The following is an 18,549-nucleotide window of genomic DNA, read 5'->3' on the forward strand; positions in this document are numbered from 1 at the left end:
GATCAATGAAGAAGGTGAAAGAGGATCAATAGAGGCGAATTACCAATATTAACTTTAGGCTTCCACATGCATGCTCCTACATGTGCCCAAATGCCTTCATACACAAAAGGCATGCATACATACACATGCACACCCCCCCTACACACACAAAAGGGAAAAATCAATCATTGTATTACCTTTGTGTAGATTCTAGTTTTAAAGAATGCTCCTATTACAACAGGCTTTTTTTCCCCTAGTAGTAGGCTAGCTGCCCATTCCTTTGCCAGGAGACAGGAGAACAGCTTTTACAAGGCCATCACAGAGGAAAGGCATGCCCAGAGGAAACTGATAAATCTAGAAGCTGGGAAGGGCTGAAAAATAGCAGTCGGGGCCACAGAACTGCTGCTGCCTGGGAGGTGGCGATTACTGTGGAAGAGGGGAACTGGGGTAGGCTAAAGCCCACAGCCCACTGATCTTTCCAGTCAATAAAGGTGGCACCTACAGTGAGTGATCAGAACAACATCGCAGAGGACCCTCAAGTGTGCACCCATGCCAGCTGCTTCTGGCTGCACCCAAACTGTTCTCTACTGCTGACGATGGGAAAACAACAAGGCATGTGTCTGGGAAAACGGCCTGTTGTCTGAGAACAGAAAGCCTTTTATTGAGAATTTTGATACTCAGGAGCAAACACACCACCATAGAAAACTATCCCAAGCCATCTTTTACAAAGCTTGGCATCCATTCAGAAAAGGATGAAGAAATTCTAAACTACTGGGCCAAACAGATACTCCTCCCAAGGTAATGGGCCAAATGAGACCACACACTCACATGGTACAGAGGTTGACTTAACAGGAAAAGCTGAATCCATAATCCTCTACCTGGAAGTGGCCAAGCCTCTCGCCAAAAGCAGCACTGAAAGCCTTCTTTCAAGATTAGCAAGGGGGCTGGTGAGATGGCTCAGTGGTAAGGATGTCTGCCGCCAAGCCTGATGACTGAGCTCCACTTCCAAGACCCACACGGTGGAAGGAGACAACTGACTCCAGCAAGTCGTCCGCATGCACGTGTGGGAACACACACACACACACACACACACACACACACACACACACACACGGGGAAGGGAGGGAGGGTATAGGAATATGAATGGAGATAAATACATGAATGTCATTTTAAAAAAAAGTTTTCAAATAGGGGCTTGGGGCTGAGGGTAGAGCTTATTGACACAGCCCTGTTTAGTATGTACAAGGTCCTGGGTTCAATTTCAGGTTTAATCCCCAGTACTGCCTCCACAAAAAAGGAAAAAGATTGAGCCTCCAGCAGTTAAAGGGATGGTTACAGAAGTCCGTAATGATATGGGAAATCTTATATAATGCTAAACAAAAAAATTCTGTGTATGGAAACAATTCTATGTGTGGTATGATCTCAACCACTTAAAAATGTATGGCCAAACAACTGAAAACTAATATTTAAAACCAGTCACAGCCATTGCCCCAGGGAATTTAAATTATCAGTGCTTTTTGCTTCTTTCTTACTTCTAGTATTTCAAAAATTCTTTTATAGTCAGAAAACTGAAGTTCTAGACGGTGTAACAAAGTGTGTTAACATAGCTAAAACTTGCAATCCACCTTCTCACACTGCTGACATCTCTCCTGACGCTCTGATTGGATCTGCGGCAGCTACTAGCTAGTAGTCCCATGAAGTGTGTCATTTTATTTCCAAGTCATTAGTAAGGATGTTAAGAACATCAGATGGAAAATGAATCCTGATGGTGATTTGTAAGACACCACCCATATAGAATGCACTCTGTCATTTGTCATCGCCCTTCACTTAGAGCTATTCATCAGCTCATATCTTCAGAGACTAAGTACATAATGTAGAGTCATTTCTAATTAATGCTGTTCCAAATAAAGTATTGGGACATTTTATCACATGTTTTTCAAAGCCAAGACCGTATTTCCTATTCTATTAATTAAACCCATGAATTATTCATATTTCTGAAAAGGCTTCAAGTATACTCCAAGAGCACATTTACAGGGGCTGAAAAGATTGCTCAGTGGTTAGGAAAACTTGCAGAGGGCCTGGGTTCAATTCCCAGCACCCATGAGGTAGCTCTCAATCATCTGTAACTCCATTTCCAAGGGATTTGGAACCCCCTCTCTGGTGTAGGAGGTCCTTCTGTCTATGTGTTGTTTTCATTGGTTAATAAAGGAACTGCTTTGGGCCTATAGCAGAGCTGTAGGGGAACAGAGCTAGGTGGAAAAACTAAATGGAATGCTGGGAGAAGGAAGGGAGAGAGAGACACCATGGACTCGCCACTGAGAATCTTACCTGCTAAGCCACAGCTATGTGAAGATACACAGATTAATAGAAATGGGTAAAATTAATATAAGAGTTGGCCAATAAGAAGCTAGAGCTAATGGGCCAAGCAGTGTGTTAAGGAATATAGTTTCTGTGTGATTATTTTGGCTCTGGGCAACTGGGACAAACAAGCAGGCCCTCCTTTTACACCTCTCTGATCTACACTGGCATAAGGCATACATGAGGTGAACATCCATATATACAGGGAAAACATTAGTAGACATAAAATAAAAATAAAATTTAAAAATATTTCTTAGAAGGACAATGCTTACAGATTCTTCTTTTCTGGTCTTTAAAGAAGTGTGGCTTTGAGTGATGACAAGTGGGATCTCTCACACGACCACCACTGCTGGCAGAAGTACTTATTTACTGAGGAATATCCTAATTTTGAAATTTCATTGGTTTCATAGACATTTTCATTTCTTTAAGAAACATTTCTAATTAACATGATCTTGATTTGCTTATTTTAAAAATCAAGACTGATTTATACTAAAATGGGATTCTAGCTAGGGGTGAGGACAGACTGGATAGATATATTTTTTAAAAAGTGTATGTGTGTGCATGAGCATGTGGTATATGTGTACATGCTTACATCCATGTATTTGAAGGCATGTTTTGGGGTATATGTACACATGTATGTAAGTGTGTGTGGAGGACAGAGGTTGATGTCAAATATCTCCTATGGCTCTCCATCTTTAATTATTTGTTTTCTTGAGACAGTGTCTCTCTGTGGACTTGGCGTGCACAGATTAGGCAATACTAGCTCTCCACCAAGCTTCATCTATCCTCCTCTCTCTAACTCCCTACTGCTATAGTACTAGACTTGCAGGATCATGCCACCAAGTTTGCCTTTCTCTCTCTCTCTTTTTTTAAACAAGCATGCTGGACTCAGGTCCTCATACTCATGTGGCAAGCCCTCTACCAATTCAGTCACCTCCCCAGACCCTCATGAATGCACATTTAAAAATAGAGCATTTGTATGGTTTTTACATATTTTAATTATCTGCCTGTATAGTATATGCATATATGCATGTGAAGCCAGAGGCCAGAGGAGGAGGTAAGAGCATTCCTTTTGCTCTCTCTATTATTTGTTTTAAATAGGTCTTTCACTGTATCTGAAGCTTGTGTTTTGGCTAGGCTGGCTTGGCTAGAGAGCTCCCATGATCTGCTTATCTCCCCCTAATGCGGAAGTTACAGGCATGTACAGGCATGTCCAGCTTTTACATGGGTGCTAGAAATTTGAACTCAGCTCCCCTTGACTTCACAGCAAGTGTTCTTACCCACTGAGCCATCTTTCCAGCCCCATAAATACACTTTAATAAAGAATTTTCTGAAAAAAAATAATTTCTAGTCTTGTAGAACAGAAGTTTAATATGGTCTTACTTGGATGTCTTCACATTCATTCACATTTCATTCATTTAATGTCAGTTTCTAACAGAAAATATGGAGAGGAAGAAGACAGTTCTCTTAAGGTTGTAAATTATCTTTAAAATGCCTGAGTTTTTAGACAAATTAGATTCTTACCATATGAGCAAATGGTAAATATTTCACCATTCATTTTGCAAGTTTTAACTCTTCTGTGCTAAAATATTTCCCTCTCTCTTTTTATCTACAACAAACAGAAGAACACCAAACCACACAACACATAGGTGAAGAAAACAGGAAATCAATACTTTCACTGATGTGCTTTTCGCATTCGACAATATTACTTTTTTATTTGGTTTTATTATAATTTTTAGACAGGGTATCATCATGTAGCCAGTTAACAAGGAGTTCACGCTGTAGACCAGGCTGGCCTTGAACTCACAGAGCTCTACCTGCATCTGCCTCCTGGAATTAAACATGCACACCACTTATCATGCCAACTTTTGTGGTTTTGGTTTTTTTTTTTTTCCTTTGAGATGGGATCATATGTAGCCCAGGTTGATTGCAAACTAGCTATGTGGTACAAGATGACCTTGAGCTACGTGGTAAATTCTGGGGTCACCAGCACATTTTTAAAGGATGAAGAGCCAACACAATATATCCAGCAAAATATTTCCATTAATGCATTTTCTGGTCTTCAGTGATTCTGTGTCCTTTTCTGTCACAATGGAGAATGCTTGCTTCAATGTTTGCTTATGAGCTCCCGGAGCAGCAATTCCTCTTTGTGCCTTACACAAAGACCTGCTATAGGCTCCACACAGGGCAAACACAGTACAGATTCATGGAAGACGGTGACAAAAGAGGACAAAGACCACGAAGGGGACTTTCTGAATGAACAATACATTCGCTACTTCTGGGTTATTACATTATATTGAATATGATTCCGGCAGATGTGTTTTAGATTGGTCGTGCTCCCAAATTTACAAGGATTCACAGCAAAGAATTTCTATATTCTTACCCCCACAGCCCAACAAAGTGAGTGTATCAGGCCTCACCACAGGCTCCCTTATTACCAGCCTAATCATCATGATTCAAGCAATGGGGTTCTTCTTTTCTGGAATCACAGAAGAGTCTCAAATGCCACAAAGTCTAATTTCCTCATAGACATTGCTTAGGCAACCCTTTTTGCTGTAATGACTAACTCCACAACTCCAAATATCTAGTTTTTGGTTGAAACTAGTTTTGATGGGAGCTGGAGAAAGGGCTCAGTAGTTAAGAGTACTTGTTGCTCTTACACTGGACCCAGGTTCAGTTCCTAGCACAGACATGGTGGCTCGCAACCATCCAGGGGATCTGATGCCATCTTCTGACCTCTATGGGTAAGAGGCACAAATATGGTGTGTGTGTGTGTGTGTGTGTGTGTGTGTGTGTGTGTGTGTGTGTATAGATAGATAGATAGATATAGATGATATAGATATAGATAGATATATGCAGGTAAATCACGAACAGACATAAAATAAAATATATGAATCTAAAATAATCTTAAAAAAACTCATTTTCACTTTCTGCCTTGTCTCATAGCTCCTCAGGATATCTCTGGCCTCTTTGTAGTCAACTCAACTACATGGCAAGATCAATCTCCATAAGATTTCTTAGAGTTGAGACAGACAAAACTCAAGGTTTGCTTACACACAAACACAATGCTTTATAGTCCCATGAAGTCATTTTTACTATAATTTGAAATTTAGTGATCCCTCTATGCCCTAGATGCCTCTCGTATCCCCTCATTAAGTTTCTAAAACCTCATTTTGTCTCTATCTAGCCTAACAACATATGACCAAAGGTCACAACGTCCTGTGGGTTTTTGAACCCTTCTTTCTCTGATTCTAATGATGCTTAACTGTATAGATGTTATTGGGGGTGGAAACAAAATAAATTAATTATAAAATCAAACATGTAAGACCTATGAGGTATCCAGTTCTCCCAGCGCAGTAACTGAACAGGGCTAAGCACTGTGCCTAGAAGAAATATGTGAACTTCCCCAGGACCTAAAGCCATGACATTCTTAGCATCCATTCACTTATTAGCAGTTTCTACTCAGCCTAGGAAGGTGCCCAGGAGACGCTGTTTACTCCTAGTGAAAAGTGAAAGTAGCCCTGACTAAGAAGGCAAAATAACAAGAACAGACTGAACAGATGCTACCAAAACAAATGGAGCAAAGCATATTGAAACCACTGGTGAGTGAAAATGCATAGCTGGTGAAAGAATAAGAAAACCAAACAGTAAATCCACCCCTACCACTCAAGAAATTGGACATCAAAAGGACAGATATTCCAATTTAAAAAAAAATGGAGTACAGAACTAAACAGAGAACTTTCAACAGAGGAATCTAAAATGGCTGAAAGACACTTAAGGAAATGCTCAACATCCTTAGTCATCAGAGAAATGCAAATCAAAACAACCTTGAGATTCCATCTTACACCTGTAAGAATGGCCAAGATCAAAAACACTGATGACAACTTATGCTGGAGAGGTTGTGGGGTAAAGGGAACACTTCTGCATTGCTGGTGGGAATGCAAGCTGGTACAGCCCCTTTGGATGTCAGCGTGGCGATTTCTCAGAAAATTAGGAAACAGCCTTCCTCAAGACCCAGTAATACCACTTTTGGGTATATAACCAAAGGATGCTCAGTCATGCCACAAGGACATGCGCTCAACTATGTTCATAGCAGCTTTGTTTGTCATAACCAGAAGCTGGAAACAACCTAAATGCCCCTCGACTGAAGAATGGATAAGGAAAATGTGGTACACTTACACAATGGAGTACTACATGCATAAAAAAAATGACATCTTGAATTTTGCAGACAAATGGATGGGGCTAGAAAATATCATTTTGAATGAGGTAACCCAGACCCAGAAAGATAATTATCACATGTACTCACTCATAAGTGGTTTGTAAACATAAAGCAAAAAAAAAAAAACCAGCCCACAAATCACAATCCCAGAGAACCTAGACAACAATGAGGACCCTAAGAGAGACATACAGAGATCTAACCTACATGGGAAGTAGAAAAAGACAAGATCTCCTGAGTAAATTGGGAACATAGGGACCTTGGGAGAGGGTTGAAGGGGAGGGGAGAGGTAGGAAGGGAAGCAGAGAAAAATGTAGAACTCAATTAAAATCAATAAAATTTTTGAAAATCCACACCTACCACCTCTAAGTCCCTCGTCTTAAATAAACAAAACAGAATACTTTTAAATGGCACAAAGCTCAGTTTCCCGCCATCACTTTCCCAAACTCTGCCTGCTGGGTTCCTACAGGTGCAAGGATAAGTTTAATCGGGTCACACTTCAATTGACACTGAATCGTGGGCTGCATGAAGTAGTTTAAAGGATGGCCTCTTGATGAAAGGGAGCCATTCACAGACATTCTGGTACATGCCTTGTTCATGAATTGTTACTTTTTAACTTGAGTGTGAAGCACCTCTTGGAAGTGTGCTTACGCTGCCAGTCCCGTCTAGAGCATGCACGGGCACACATTTATTTGGGGGATCTGGCGTCCAATATGGAGAGCCTGAACAAAGGGTAAATTCTGAACCAATTAAATGGGCTTCAATGCCACAAAGAAATATAAGACAACTTGCTGGCTGACTGAGCTCTGAAATTTAGATTTGTTAAAAGGGAGAAAAGACAACACAATTCAACTAACATCAGCAGAATCGTTTGTTTTCAAGACACCAGCTTTTTTTTTATAGCATTGGATTTATTCTATCTACTGAACCCCAGTTGGTCAAAATCTTATTTTACAGCTAGCTGAGAATATCAGAAAATCAGGCTAAATACCAAAGCATGATCATTTCAATGGCCAGCCAGACATATATATGACCTTGAATATCAAGAACCAAAAGCAACCACCAATCTCAGGAATAAATATTATGAAATAATCATTAGTGTCAATAAAGAATATAAGAGGAAAGAATATTTGCTGATAATCCCATTAGAGAATATCAATCAGAATATATAAATAATTCAGCAAATATATCATAAAAGAAGGACTGCCATTTCTTATTGCCGAGCAATTCTATAGCAGCAGACAAGAGAAAAATCAACTATGAAGCTCACTCTTTCCAATTAGAGGAAATCAAACTTAAAACAAAGCAAAAACACCCGGGAGGAATTTTAACCTTCCCAGTAAGGGGGATAAGCCACATGAAAAGCAGCTGGATACCACTACCTGTTGGTTTTCAGTGAGTATGAAAAGCAGGGTGTGTGTGTGTGTGTGTGTGTGTGGTGTCAACTTCTTCCCCCAAGCAGTATGCAATCTTTTGTTCTCACTTGTGCTAACATTCGGCTGCTTAATGGAGACTGAAAGGCAGAAGCCCTTTCCCCACAACTCTTTACCTGCTCAGTTATCAGCAACAAAATGGTGACCTTCTCCTTTCCCAACAGCCACCATGGACACATGTTAAACACCTGCCATTCGCTAGGATAGCTGCTATTGAAAACAGAAGCCGGAAATTGTATGGCCAAGTGATGATACAGACACACTGGAAAACCCGTGGACTGCTGGTGAGAATGAAATGTGGCACCACCACTGTGGAAAACAGTATGAAGGCTCCTCACAACCTTCAAATTAAAATTATCATATGGTCCAGCAAAGGAAATTCATAGAGACAGAAAGCAGACTCGAGTTTGCCAGCAGTTTAGGGGAGGGTACTATAGGGTCTAATGTTTATTGGGTAGCGTTTTGGAAAATGCAAGAGTTCTGGAGACTAATAGCAATGGCAGATGCACAATGGTATGAATGTAGTTAATGCCACAACCAGTTTATAGAACCCTCTGGGGTTGTTGGGCTTTTTGGTTTTATTTTGCTCTGTTTTTGAGACAGAGTTTATCTCTATAGCCGAGGCTAGTCTGGAACTTACTCCATAGACCAGATTTGCCTTGAATTTATGGAGCTCCTTCCTACTTCAGTCTGTGCAATGCTGGGATTACAGGTGTCTGCTCCCATATTCAGTTGTTGAAAGCTTCGCGGGATTATTTCTATGAGGAGGTTAATCTAAGTGTCAGAAATTACAAAAATTGAACTTTTTATTCCACTGGTAGTAAAGGAACCATATATTCAGGTTATTTTTACTTAAAACAAAATTAAAGTCATATAAGACTAAACTAGTAAATTTCTCCTTTAAAAATTCAGCTCAAGGAACCAAACACGACAAATTTAGAATCCCAGAACACAGGAGGTAGAAACAGCGGGAGTCAGGAGTTCAAGGTCACCCTCTGCTACATAGTGAATTTCAGGCCAGTTTGGGCTGTATGGAACTCTGCTTCAAAATAAGAAAGAAAGGAAAAGAGAGAGGGAGGGAAAAATTTATCTTAAGGTAATAATTGGGTAAGATACACACACACACACACACACACACACATATATGTACAACAATATCGGATGTTTGCAACAGAGACTCTGTAGCACAGGTTGGCCTGGAGCTAGGTAGCCCAGAGTGTTTTCATATTCATGGAAATTCTCCTGTCTAAGCCTCCTGAGTGTTGGGATTGTAGATGTCAGCCATCATGCCCAGCCTAAGAAAACATTCTTAGTTTTTAATATTAAGATTATTAAAAAACTATTAAAGATAGAAGCAGTCTACTCAGATATGAAGTGGCGTTTTGTTCAATAAACAGTATTGTATTCCTCTTAAAACACCATGTAGTTATGTAACAGAAAAAGGTGGGCCATAGCATGTTATGTCTCCAAAACAGGAAGAATGTACTATGTCCCTGTTGTTGGAAGAATAGTAAAGGTGTACCCCACATGCATATTCAGGCCCAGAAAAAGGTCTGGGAGAATACACATAAAAATGTTAATTATAATTTCTTGAAATACAATATTACAAGTAGTCTCTATTTCTGCATATGCTTCAACTATGAGACACTGTTTTTACTATTGCTATTATTACTGCAAAGATTTCTTGACAGGAGTGAAGCAACAAAGCTATTTAGTTTTTTACGAACAGACAGACGGATTCAGGAAGCACTCTCCTACAGTAACTTATAGTAAGGGAACCAGCAGAGGCCAGTAGGGCGGGAACCAGCAGGGGCCAGCAGGACACCCTACTTTTCCCAACTCCAGGGCCTTACCTGAGGGTCAGCTAAGCTCCTTGAGGACCTGCAGCTACTCAGTCTTCCCTGTCCGTATCTTACAACCTACCAGGCTCTGGCTATTTATTTCCTGGGTCAAAAGTTAAACTTTGGGTTCTTTATTACAAGTTCGAAGATACGGAAGGGCTAGCACAGAAGAGGACAGTGTGGGAGAATGGCAGCAAGAACAAAGCGTAATAACACAAATGTATGAAGATGCCAAGAGGAAAACCATTACTTTGTATTCTGATCTAAAAATTAATTAACAATACCTGAGCTCAGAAACATTACATCTAGAGGACCAGCGAATGTCAGACCTCTTTCTCTGGGGGTCACTCCTAAGTTACAGCAAATGAACTTCATTCTAGTCAACACCTGAAAGTCCCTCAAATGTCTGCCTCTGACTTCTTAAACAAGCAAGAGATGCTATTAAAAAAACTTTCAGGAAACTCCCTTGCCCTAAAATAATGTGCTGAATGAAACCCACAGTTTCATTCTTGCCACCCTGGTTTCCCTTTAAAAAAAAGTTTCAAAAAGAAAAGTTTCTAAGTTAAAGTCAATAGAAAAAGACATAAAGGGACATATTTTATAGCCCTTGTCTCTTCCCTTAAATTTCTTATTTTCAGTGAGACACAGGGAGGTGGAAGCCACACAGTAATCACAAGCCTTTTCTTAACTGTGGTTTATTTAGGGAATTTTATTCTGTGTCTGGAAAATGACAGACTTCTGCTTTTAGGTAGACAAATAACGAAGGACTCAGAGAAACATGACCACCCCTCTACCAGCTAACTTTGAGAAATGCAAGTAATCCAGGCGTGTGTGCATGTGCGTGCGTGCGTGCGTGTACAAATATAAACATCTGGCTCTACAAAGGTAGGCAAATATCTTTCTCTCCAAAGTAAGCAGTGCAATGGTCCCCAGAAATTACTACTCACAAATTCTCCGTTCACAAGGAACACTCCAAATGCCTCTGAGCCCCAAGGGTGAAATGCCCCAGAGCTGGCTTGCTCTGTGAAGATGGTCTTCTCTCCTAAACTAACCTGAAAAGCAAGCCGGATTTGTTGACGGCACAAACATCTGTAATTGCTAAACATCTCTGTGACATGGTGTAACAGTTAGTTACTGCTTGTGCAAACTGCCATCTAAATTACTCTCTGCAGTATGAGCACATGAAAACCAAGGCACAAAGAAATTGGAAACATCTGTAAAAATTAATAGCCAAATTGACCAAGCCGCGGGGTGGGATGGGGGAGAATCAAAAGCCAGCTAAATAGCTTCAGTGCACCATTTGACTTTAGAAAAATCACCCTTACGATTGAAAGGTTCTTTCTGAATACATCCAACAGCGACCACCCCCTCCGCTGTGGGATTCCAGCTGGCCCAAACATCATCATTTTAACACAGCCGTGTAAACACAGAACGGGTTCTGCTAGAGAATGCTACAGATAAGCTACAGATTAAAAGGATCTAGTTCCTCTGGAAAAGAAAAAAGAAAGAAGTACCTCTTCTCCCATCATGTGGCCAAGCCTCCTCTCTTCAGTTTGTAAAGGTCCCAGAACTACCCTGAAATCCTCCCACTTCCTTCAAACAGCCAAAGGCACGGAGCCTGAGGACCCAGCCTAATCCTGAGTCATACTTGGGACCAAATGAGGAATGGGGAGAACAAAGCTTGTATTTGTTTCTGGTTCAGGAAGCCAGGGCAGATTCATGGCTTGGGTGGCTTCTCCAGAAGTCCTCCTCCCTCACCTACATCTCTGCAGCAATGGAGGCTGCCCCTCGGTGCCCAGAGGTGTGACCATTCGGACAAGGAACACACTGAGAATTTATTTGGCGGGACTCAGTGACCACTTGTGTTTTTTTTAAAAAAAAAAATGTGAGAGGGGAACTAAAAAGTTACCTTTCAAAAGATTACATGCCTGGGAGTAGAGGATATATAAAATATGATACATTATTTTAAAAAAGTACGAATACTTTTATAAAAATAAAACTAGTCATATAATACAAAAATTACTGTAAAAATAAAAATAAAAAACTAAAGGGAAAACAGCACTGACCAATCTTGTTCCCCCTAAATAAGATACCATGTGAATCGCCATTTTAATGACTTTAGAGATCACTGGTAAAGGGTTCAAAACTCTGGAGCCAGAACATGAGATAAAAATTCCAACTGGGTCATTCCCAAGCTACCTAATCTTGCACAAATTAAATTTTGTTCACCTTGATCTACTCATCTATAAAATGGAAATAATGGAACACAGGATATAGTTAAGCAATAGAAAAATTTCCTGACACACACACACACACACACATATATATATACATATACATACATATACATGTATATGCACACACACATATATGTATATACATATATACACACAGAAGGTTCTGGGTTCAATTCTATGCATCACAGAAACGAGAAACAAAAAAGGGTAGAAATAATGGCACAAACCTATAGGATTGTGAGGTTACTAAATGATATACTGAAAACTATATGCTTACAGAAAAATCTGGCACATAGGAAGCCATTATTATTACTAGCCACTATTACAATGTGTTCAGGACAGCAGTATCTTCTTCTTGCCTTGTTTCTTGTATTCTTAGACTTTGATGTTCTGTTTAGTAATGAGCCATGGTTAATATTTGAGAGTTTTAATTAAACTAACTTAAACATAATATATTCTATACTTATTAACTGCATGAATTGTGGCCAACTCTGTAGGTGGCTTTAAATGAGATTCTGTCTCAACCCTATAATCTGAGTAAATAGGATCCAGATCTGTTTATATATGACATACATAAAGCCAATGTTGGAGCTATCACTAGGTGGAAGTGGCAGATGTGACGCAAGTGCTGGGGAATTAGCATTTGGAATGCAGAACACAGATAAGAAATCACCTTATCAAAACCTAATTAGGATGAGAGAGAACAGACAGAGCAGCCCAGAGGAATTTCAGTTCATCTATTTCGACACTCCTCTCTCAATAAAGTGCAGTATAACTCCCCAGGCCCTAAGTACAGGGTTTGCAGAGTGACTTCTTCCAAAAGAGTCTAATATGGAATAATGTGGGAGGTGATGAATGCTGTGAATATGATTTATTGCCATTGGTTAATAAAGAAGTTGCTTTCAGCCAATGGTTTAACATAGTAAAGCCAGGCTGAAAGATATATATATATATATATATATATATATATATATATATATAGAGAGAGAGAGAGAGAGAGAGAGAGAGAGAGAGAGAGAGAGAGAGAGAGAGTAGGTGGAGTCAGGGAGAAGTCATGCAGCAGCCCAGAGACAGACGCCTTCACTGGAGCCCATTGAAACTTTGCCAATAGGCCACGACCTCGTGGTGATGCACAGATTAATGGAGACGGGCTAGTTTGGGATATAAGAGCTAGCTAGAAATATGTTTACGCTATTGGCCAAACAGTATTGCAAATAATATAGTCTCTGTGTGATTATTTCATGGTCTGGGCAGCTGGGAATGAACGTGCAGCCTCCACCAATGGAAAGAAAGCAAAACAAAATAAAATACAATGACAAACTTGCCTACCCTCACTTCAGTCAAGGTGACCAAGGTCAACATTGAAAATGGGAAAGGTACTTTGATAACACGAGCTCTTGGTATATGATGTAACATGAATGAGCCTCCATCATGAGAAGACCTTCAGACAAATGCCAATTTAAGAACATTCTACAGGGCTGGAGAGATGGCTCAGAGGTTAAGAGCATTGCTTGCTCTTCCAAAGGTCCTGAGTTCAATTCCCAGCAACCACATGGTGGCTCACAACCATCTGGAATGGGGTCTGGTGCCCTCTTCTGGCCTGCAGGCATACACACAGACAGAATATTGTATACATAATAAATAAAGAAATATTTAAAAATAAAGAACATTCTACAGTGTTTCTTTCTGTGAAGAAAACTCAACAATTACCAAGGCCAGCAAAACAAGAGGAATCTGAGGAGTCAGGGTGACTAAATATGACGTAGTGTCCTGAATGACACCCTAGAATTAAAGAAAAAGGACAATGGCTAAATACTAATGGTACCTGAATAAAGTTTGGGCTTTAATGAATAATCACACGTTGACATTGGCTCAGGCATCGCAACAGACACTGTACTAACAGAAGCTGTTAACAGCAGTGAAAGCTGGCTATGGAGTATGCAGCAATTCTTTACTATCTCTCTGTGCATCTAAAATTATTCCCCAATGCGCTAAAAGTTGAGCATGGTGGCACAGGCCTGTAACCCCGCGCCTTAGAAAACAGAGACAAAAAAAAAAAAAAACTGAGGAGTTCAAGGTCATGAGACCATGTCTATGAAAATCTAAATAAATAAATAAATAAATAAATACTAATTAGGACAGGTGTGTATAGTACCCCTCACCTATAGTCTCAGCATTTGAAGGGTGAGGCAGGACAATTATAGGAGTTCAAGGGTAGCCTGGACTACATAGTGAGTTTGAATCTGGCCTAGGCAACAGGAGAGCCGATTCCAAAATAAAAAAATAATAATAATAAAAAACTTAAGGGGAAGACAAATTTTTGAATGTCAATGTATATATAAATGAGATGCATAGGTGATATTTATACATATACACAATTTTGTGTATGTATACACAAATACAAATGTATTTAAACAATGCCCTCCTAACTTTATCTCTTTTTTATCTATGGCTAGTTCATCTGTGAACAAAGAGAACAGAATGCTGACTCCTGGCCTTTCGGTTCCCCAAACACACAGAACAATTTTCTTTGAAAGGAAATTTGGCTCCTCTATCAGTTTTGCTGCCAGCCCAGGCAATGGCAGCCTGGCTTAAAGAGTGTGCATGAGGTGGGCCCATCTGCCCCTTTCCAGGAGCTACTAGAAGTTCCTGGTGCCTGGCCAATTAGTCACCAACCACAGAGCCCTGGGCTGGCAACTATCCCAGCTACTTCCTCTTCAATCTCTAGAACACATTCCCAGGCACCTCCCTAGTTATCTCCCGAAAGTGTGAAGCGTACTGCTACACAGCTGAACTCCTCCACCAATGTGCCAGCCCACCCAGAAAAAGTGCAGCCTATAAGCAGACAAAGGCCTGGGGAAAGAGGTACCACTTCCCTTCCAGCTACCTGCCACCATCACCACATGGCAATCTATTTGCCCCTTCAATGTAACCATGCTTTCTCCCTATCCGTACACTTATTGTCAGTACCATGACCTCCCATCATCTTTGAACACTCTGCACAGTAACCGCTTTACCTGAACGTATCTCTGGATACTCCCTTCCTTTTCATCGTCCCTAAAAATTTCCTCCTCCTGATTCTCACTGGCAATATGGACAGAACTCCGCTAGTCCCTGTCATTGCCTTGTAGGGACCTTTATCCGTACAAGTTTGTCAGTTCAATGGATGTAGGCATGGTGGTATGTGCCTATGATCCCAGAACTTGGAAGAGAGAAATGGGAGAATCAAGAGTTCATTGTCATCTCCACCTACACAGTGGGTTGAAAAATCAGCCAAAGCTCCATGATACCCTGTCTGAAACAAAACATAAATAAAAGGTTTGTGGACAATGCACGGCATCAGATGAGGATTCTAGAAATGATGACTGAGCCAAGGCATGACTTGGGAGAGAAGGGCTAAATTCCAATGAACTAGATCAGACCTACCACACTCCAGATCAACAATCATGCAGGCAAACTAACAAGCAAAACCACTGCACTTAATATGTAAACACAGCATCTGGGCCAGTAGTTCTCACCCTTCCTAGTGCTGCAACCCTTTAATACAGTTCCTCATCTTGTGGTGACCCCAACCATAAAATTATTTTCATTACTACTTCATAACTGTAACTTTGCTACTATTATGGACTGTGAGCTGCCTCAAAGGGGGCACAACCCACAGGTTGAGAATCACTGTTCTAGACATACCACCCAGCCAATATTTCAATGTGGATTGCCACCCGTTCATTCATTCACAGAGAAATCTCAGAGTGCCACGATGATCTACACACACACAAACACAAAAAAAAATGGTGAAGCTTCATTAAATGAGTAAGCGAGGCAATTAATGAATAAATGGAAAAGGCAGTCCAGCTAGATCACAAGCACAGCACAGACACACTGAGTTCTCCATTATAATTTTAACTGGATTAAGAGAGAACACAGTCTTCACTTATCTAGTCCCCAAACATTTACTGAAGACCGACAATACATAGCAGTTTTAACCTTTCTTCAAGCAATTGTAAATAGAACGGTGACTAATGCAGACAAGGTCCTAAATGATGGCATTTACTTTCTAGTGGCTGACATTTTAGACTTGGTAATATGAAACAAACAGTTACCACAAGTATAGCAAAATTCAAGTGAAGCTTCAAATCTCCCACAATCAAAAGCTAAGGAAATTTGGGCTGGAGAGATGGCTTAGTAAAGTGTTTGCCATGCATGCAAGCATGAGAAATTCCTAGCACTCAGGTAAAACCAGGCACAGCAAGGTGAACCTATAGTCTGAGTGCTGGGGAGGTAGAGGCAGGTGGATCCCTCTAACTCCCTGGCCGGCCGGCCGGCCAGTCTGGGCAAACTGATGAGCTTCAGTGAGAAACCCTGACCTAGAAACTAAGGTGGAGGCCAGGCAAGGAATCCAAGACTGGGGAGGCAGAGGCAGGCAGAACTCTGTGAGGTTAGCCTGGTCTGCGGAGTGAGTTCCAACCAGCCAGAGCGACACGGTGAGACTGCTTTAAAATACAAAAAGGTAGAGTGACTGAGGGAGATACCTGATATCAAGCTCTGGTATACACATTTACATACTGCATGGACACACACACACACACCACTCTTAAAGCAATGGTGCTAGAAAAGATATTGCTATTTATAACAGCTCCTTTCTAGTAAAAAGATTCTGAACCCATGGGGGCTTGAGAGATGGCTCAGCAGTTAAGAGCACTGACTGCTCTTCCAAAGGTCCTGAGTTCAATTCCCAGCAACCACATGGTGGCTCACAACCATCTGTAATGAGGTCTGGTGCCCTCTTCTGGCCTGCAGGCATACAGACAGAATATTGTATACATAATAAGTAAATAAATAAATATTTTTTAAAAAAGATTCTGAACCAAGTGATTATTATATAAGCACTTTTCTAATCATTGTATATATTAGTTAATCCTCACAATACCCTAAGTGACAGACCCTCCTGTTATTCTAATTTTAAAGATGAGGAACATAAAGCACCGAGTGACTAACTTGTCCCAGAAGGAGGCATCGTTGGGATTTGAACCTAGCCTATCTGGCCTGACTGTTTAATAACAATCAGTACTCTGAAAAACACAGCTTTCTGCATGCAGGGCAAGCATTCTACCAACGGAGCGCTCTCTAGCCTTAGAAATACCTTGGCAGAGCTTTTGAGACTGGAAATCTTGGTGATGATCTGGTTGCAGTTAAATATTTCTTTGAAAACACACTGGGCTGAGAGTTTCAAAAAGCACATGTCAAACATACATAAAACAGCAGAAAGCATCCAATGTGTCAAAAAGTAACCCCTGGGGATGGAAAGATGGCTCGGTATTTAAGAGCACATATTGCTCTTCCAGAGCACTAGAGTTCTATGCCTAGCACCTATGTAAAGCTGCTAATAACCACTTGTAACTCCAGCGCCAGAGGATCTGGTGCTCTCTTACGACTTCCATGGGCACCTGCATTCACATAGGGCAAATGGCTCATGAGAGAGTGTGCATGCACACACGCATGCATGCACACACACACACACACACACGATTGAAAATAATAATTTAAAAATAATCCTGTAACACTGTTTCCAATTCCTTACCAACCCCTCCTCCACTCTTCCTAGACAAGGAAATATGGATACAATGGGAATAAATAAACTGAAGTCTGGAAACCCCACATGCTTTATTTAAACAGTGTGCATCATAATACTCCAGTGAAAGCCATGGAATTTCCAATACCCTAAAGATGTCATATAATGTTATCTTTCCATCCAAATAAGGAATATCCAATAGTTTAAGTCTTAGATGATTTTTAACATATTATTCTGCTGTGTTTTTTTTTTTTTTTTTTTTTTTTTTTTTTTTTTTTTTAGTCAAAGAATATATTAGTTCCTGGTGCTCGACAGAGCTTTTTTCTCTTCAAAGTATTGGAGATTATGGTGGTTTTAATGAAAAGGGTCCCTATAGGCTCATATGTTTGAATACTTGGTTGCCAGTTTGTGGAACTACTTGGGAAGAGGTGTGTTCTTGTTAAAGGGGGATATGTCACTGGGTTTCAAAAGACCACATCATTGTTAGTTAATGTTCTCTGCCTCCTGCATGAGGATCAAGACGTACGTTCTCAGCTACTATTCCAGTACCATACCTGCCTAACTGCTGTCATGATCCCCACCATGACAGTCATGGGTTTGCCCTCTAAACTTTAAGTCCCAAACGAACTCCTCCTTCTATAAATTGACTTCGTTGTGGTATCTTATCACATCAATAGAAAAGTAACTAAGACTTTTATTTTTAAATTTATATTTAGAGGGAGGGAAAGATTGAGGGCATGTACAAGTGAGAGAGAGAGAGAGAGAGAGAGAGAGAGATGCAAATGCCATAGCACATTGTATGGAGGTCAGCGGACAGCTTAAAGGGCTGAGTTATCTTCTTCCACCATGTGGGTCTTCAACTCATTAAGCTTAATGGCAGGGCCTATGCCTGCTGAGCCATCTTCTTGGTTCCAAA

The 18,549-nt window shown here is 40.5% G+C and overlaps 1 protein-coding gene across 14 annotated transcripts in view; it reads right to left on the reverse strand.

Moving 5' to 3' along the window:
• The window catches only part of Sh3kbp1 (SH3 domain containing kinase binding protein 1), a 337,525-nt gene that overhangs the window by 118,631 nt on the left and 200,345 nt on the right, over nucleotides 1-18,549 (reverse strand). The window contains exon 1 of one of the 14 annotated variants that reach the window (XM_085684714.2): nucleotides 11,342-11,371. The exons of the other annotated variants lie outside the window; for them this stretch is intronic. Within the exon in view, the coding sequence (XP_085540840.1) occupies nucleotides 11,342-11,356 (15 nt within the window). The 5' untranslated portion in view covers nucleotides 11,357-11,371. Of the gene's footprint in view, nucleotides 1-11,341; nucleotides 11,372-18,549 lie in introns of those variants that run through there. 14 annotated transcript variants of the gene reach the window in all.

The sequence above is a fragment of the Myodes glareolus genome, chromosome X (genome assembly GCF_982192425.1).
Source record: "Myodes glareolus chromosome X, mMyoGla1.1, whole genome shotgun sequence".
NCBI classification, from domain to species: domain Eukaryota; kingdom Metazoa; phylum Chordata; class Mammalia; order Rodentia; family Cricetidae; genus Myodes; species Myodes glareolus.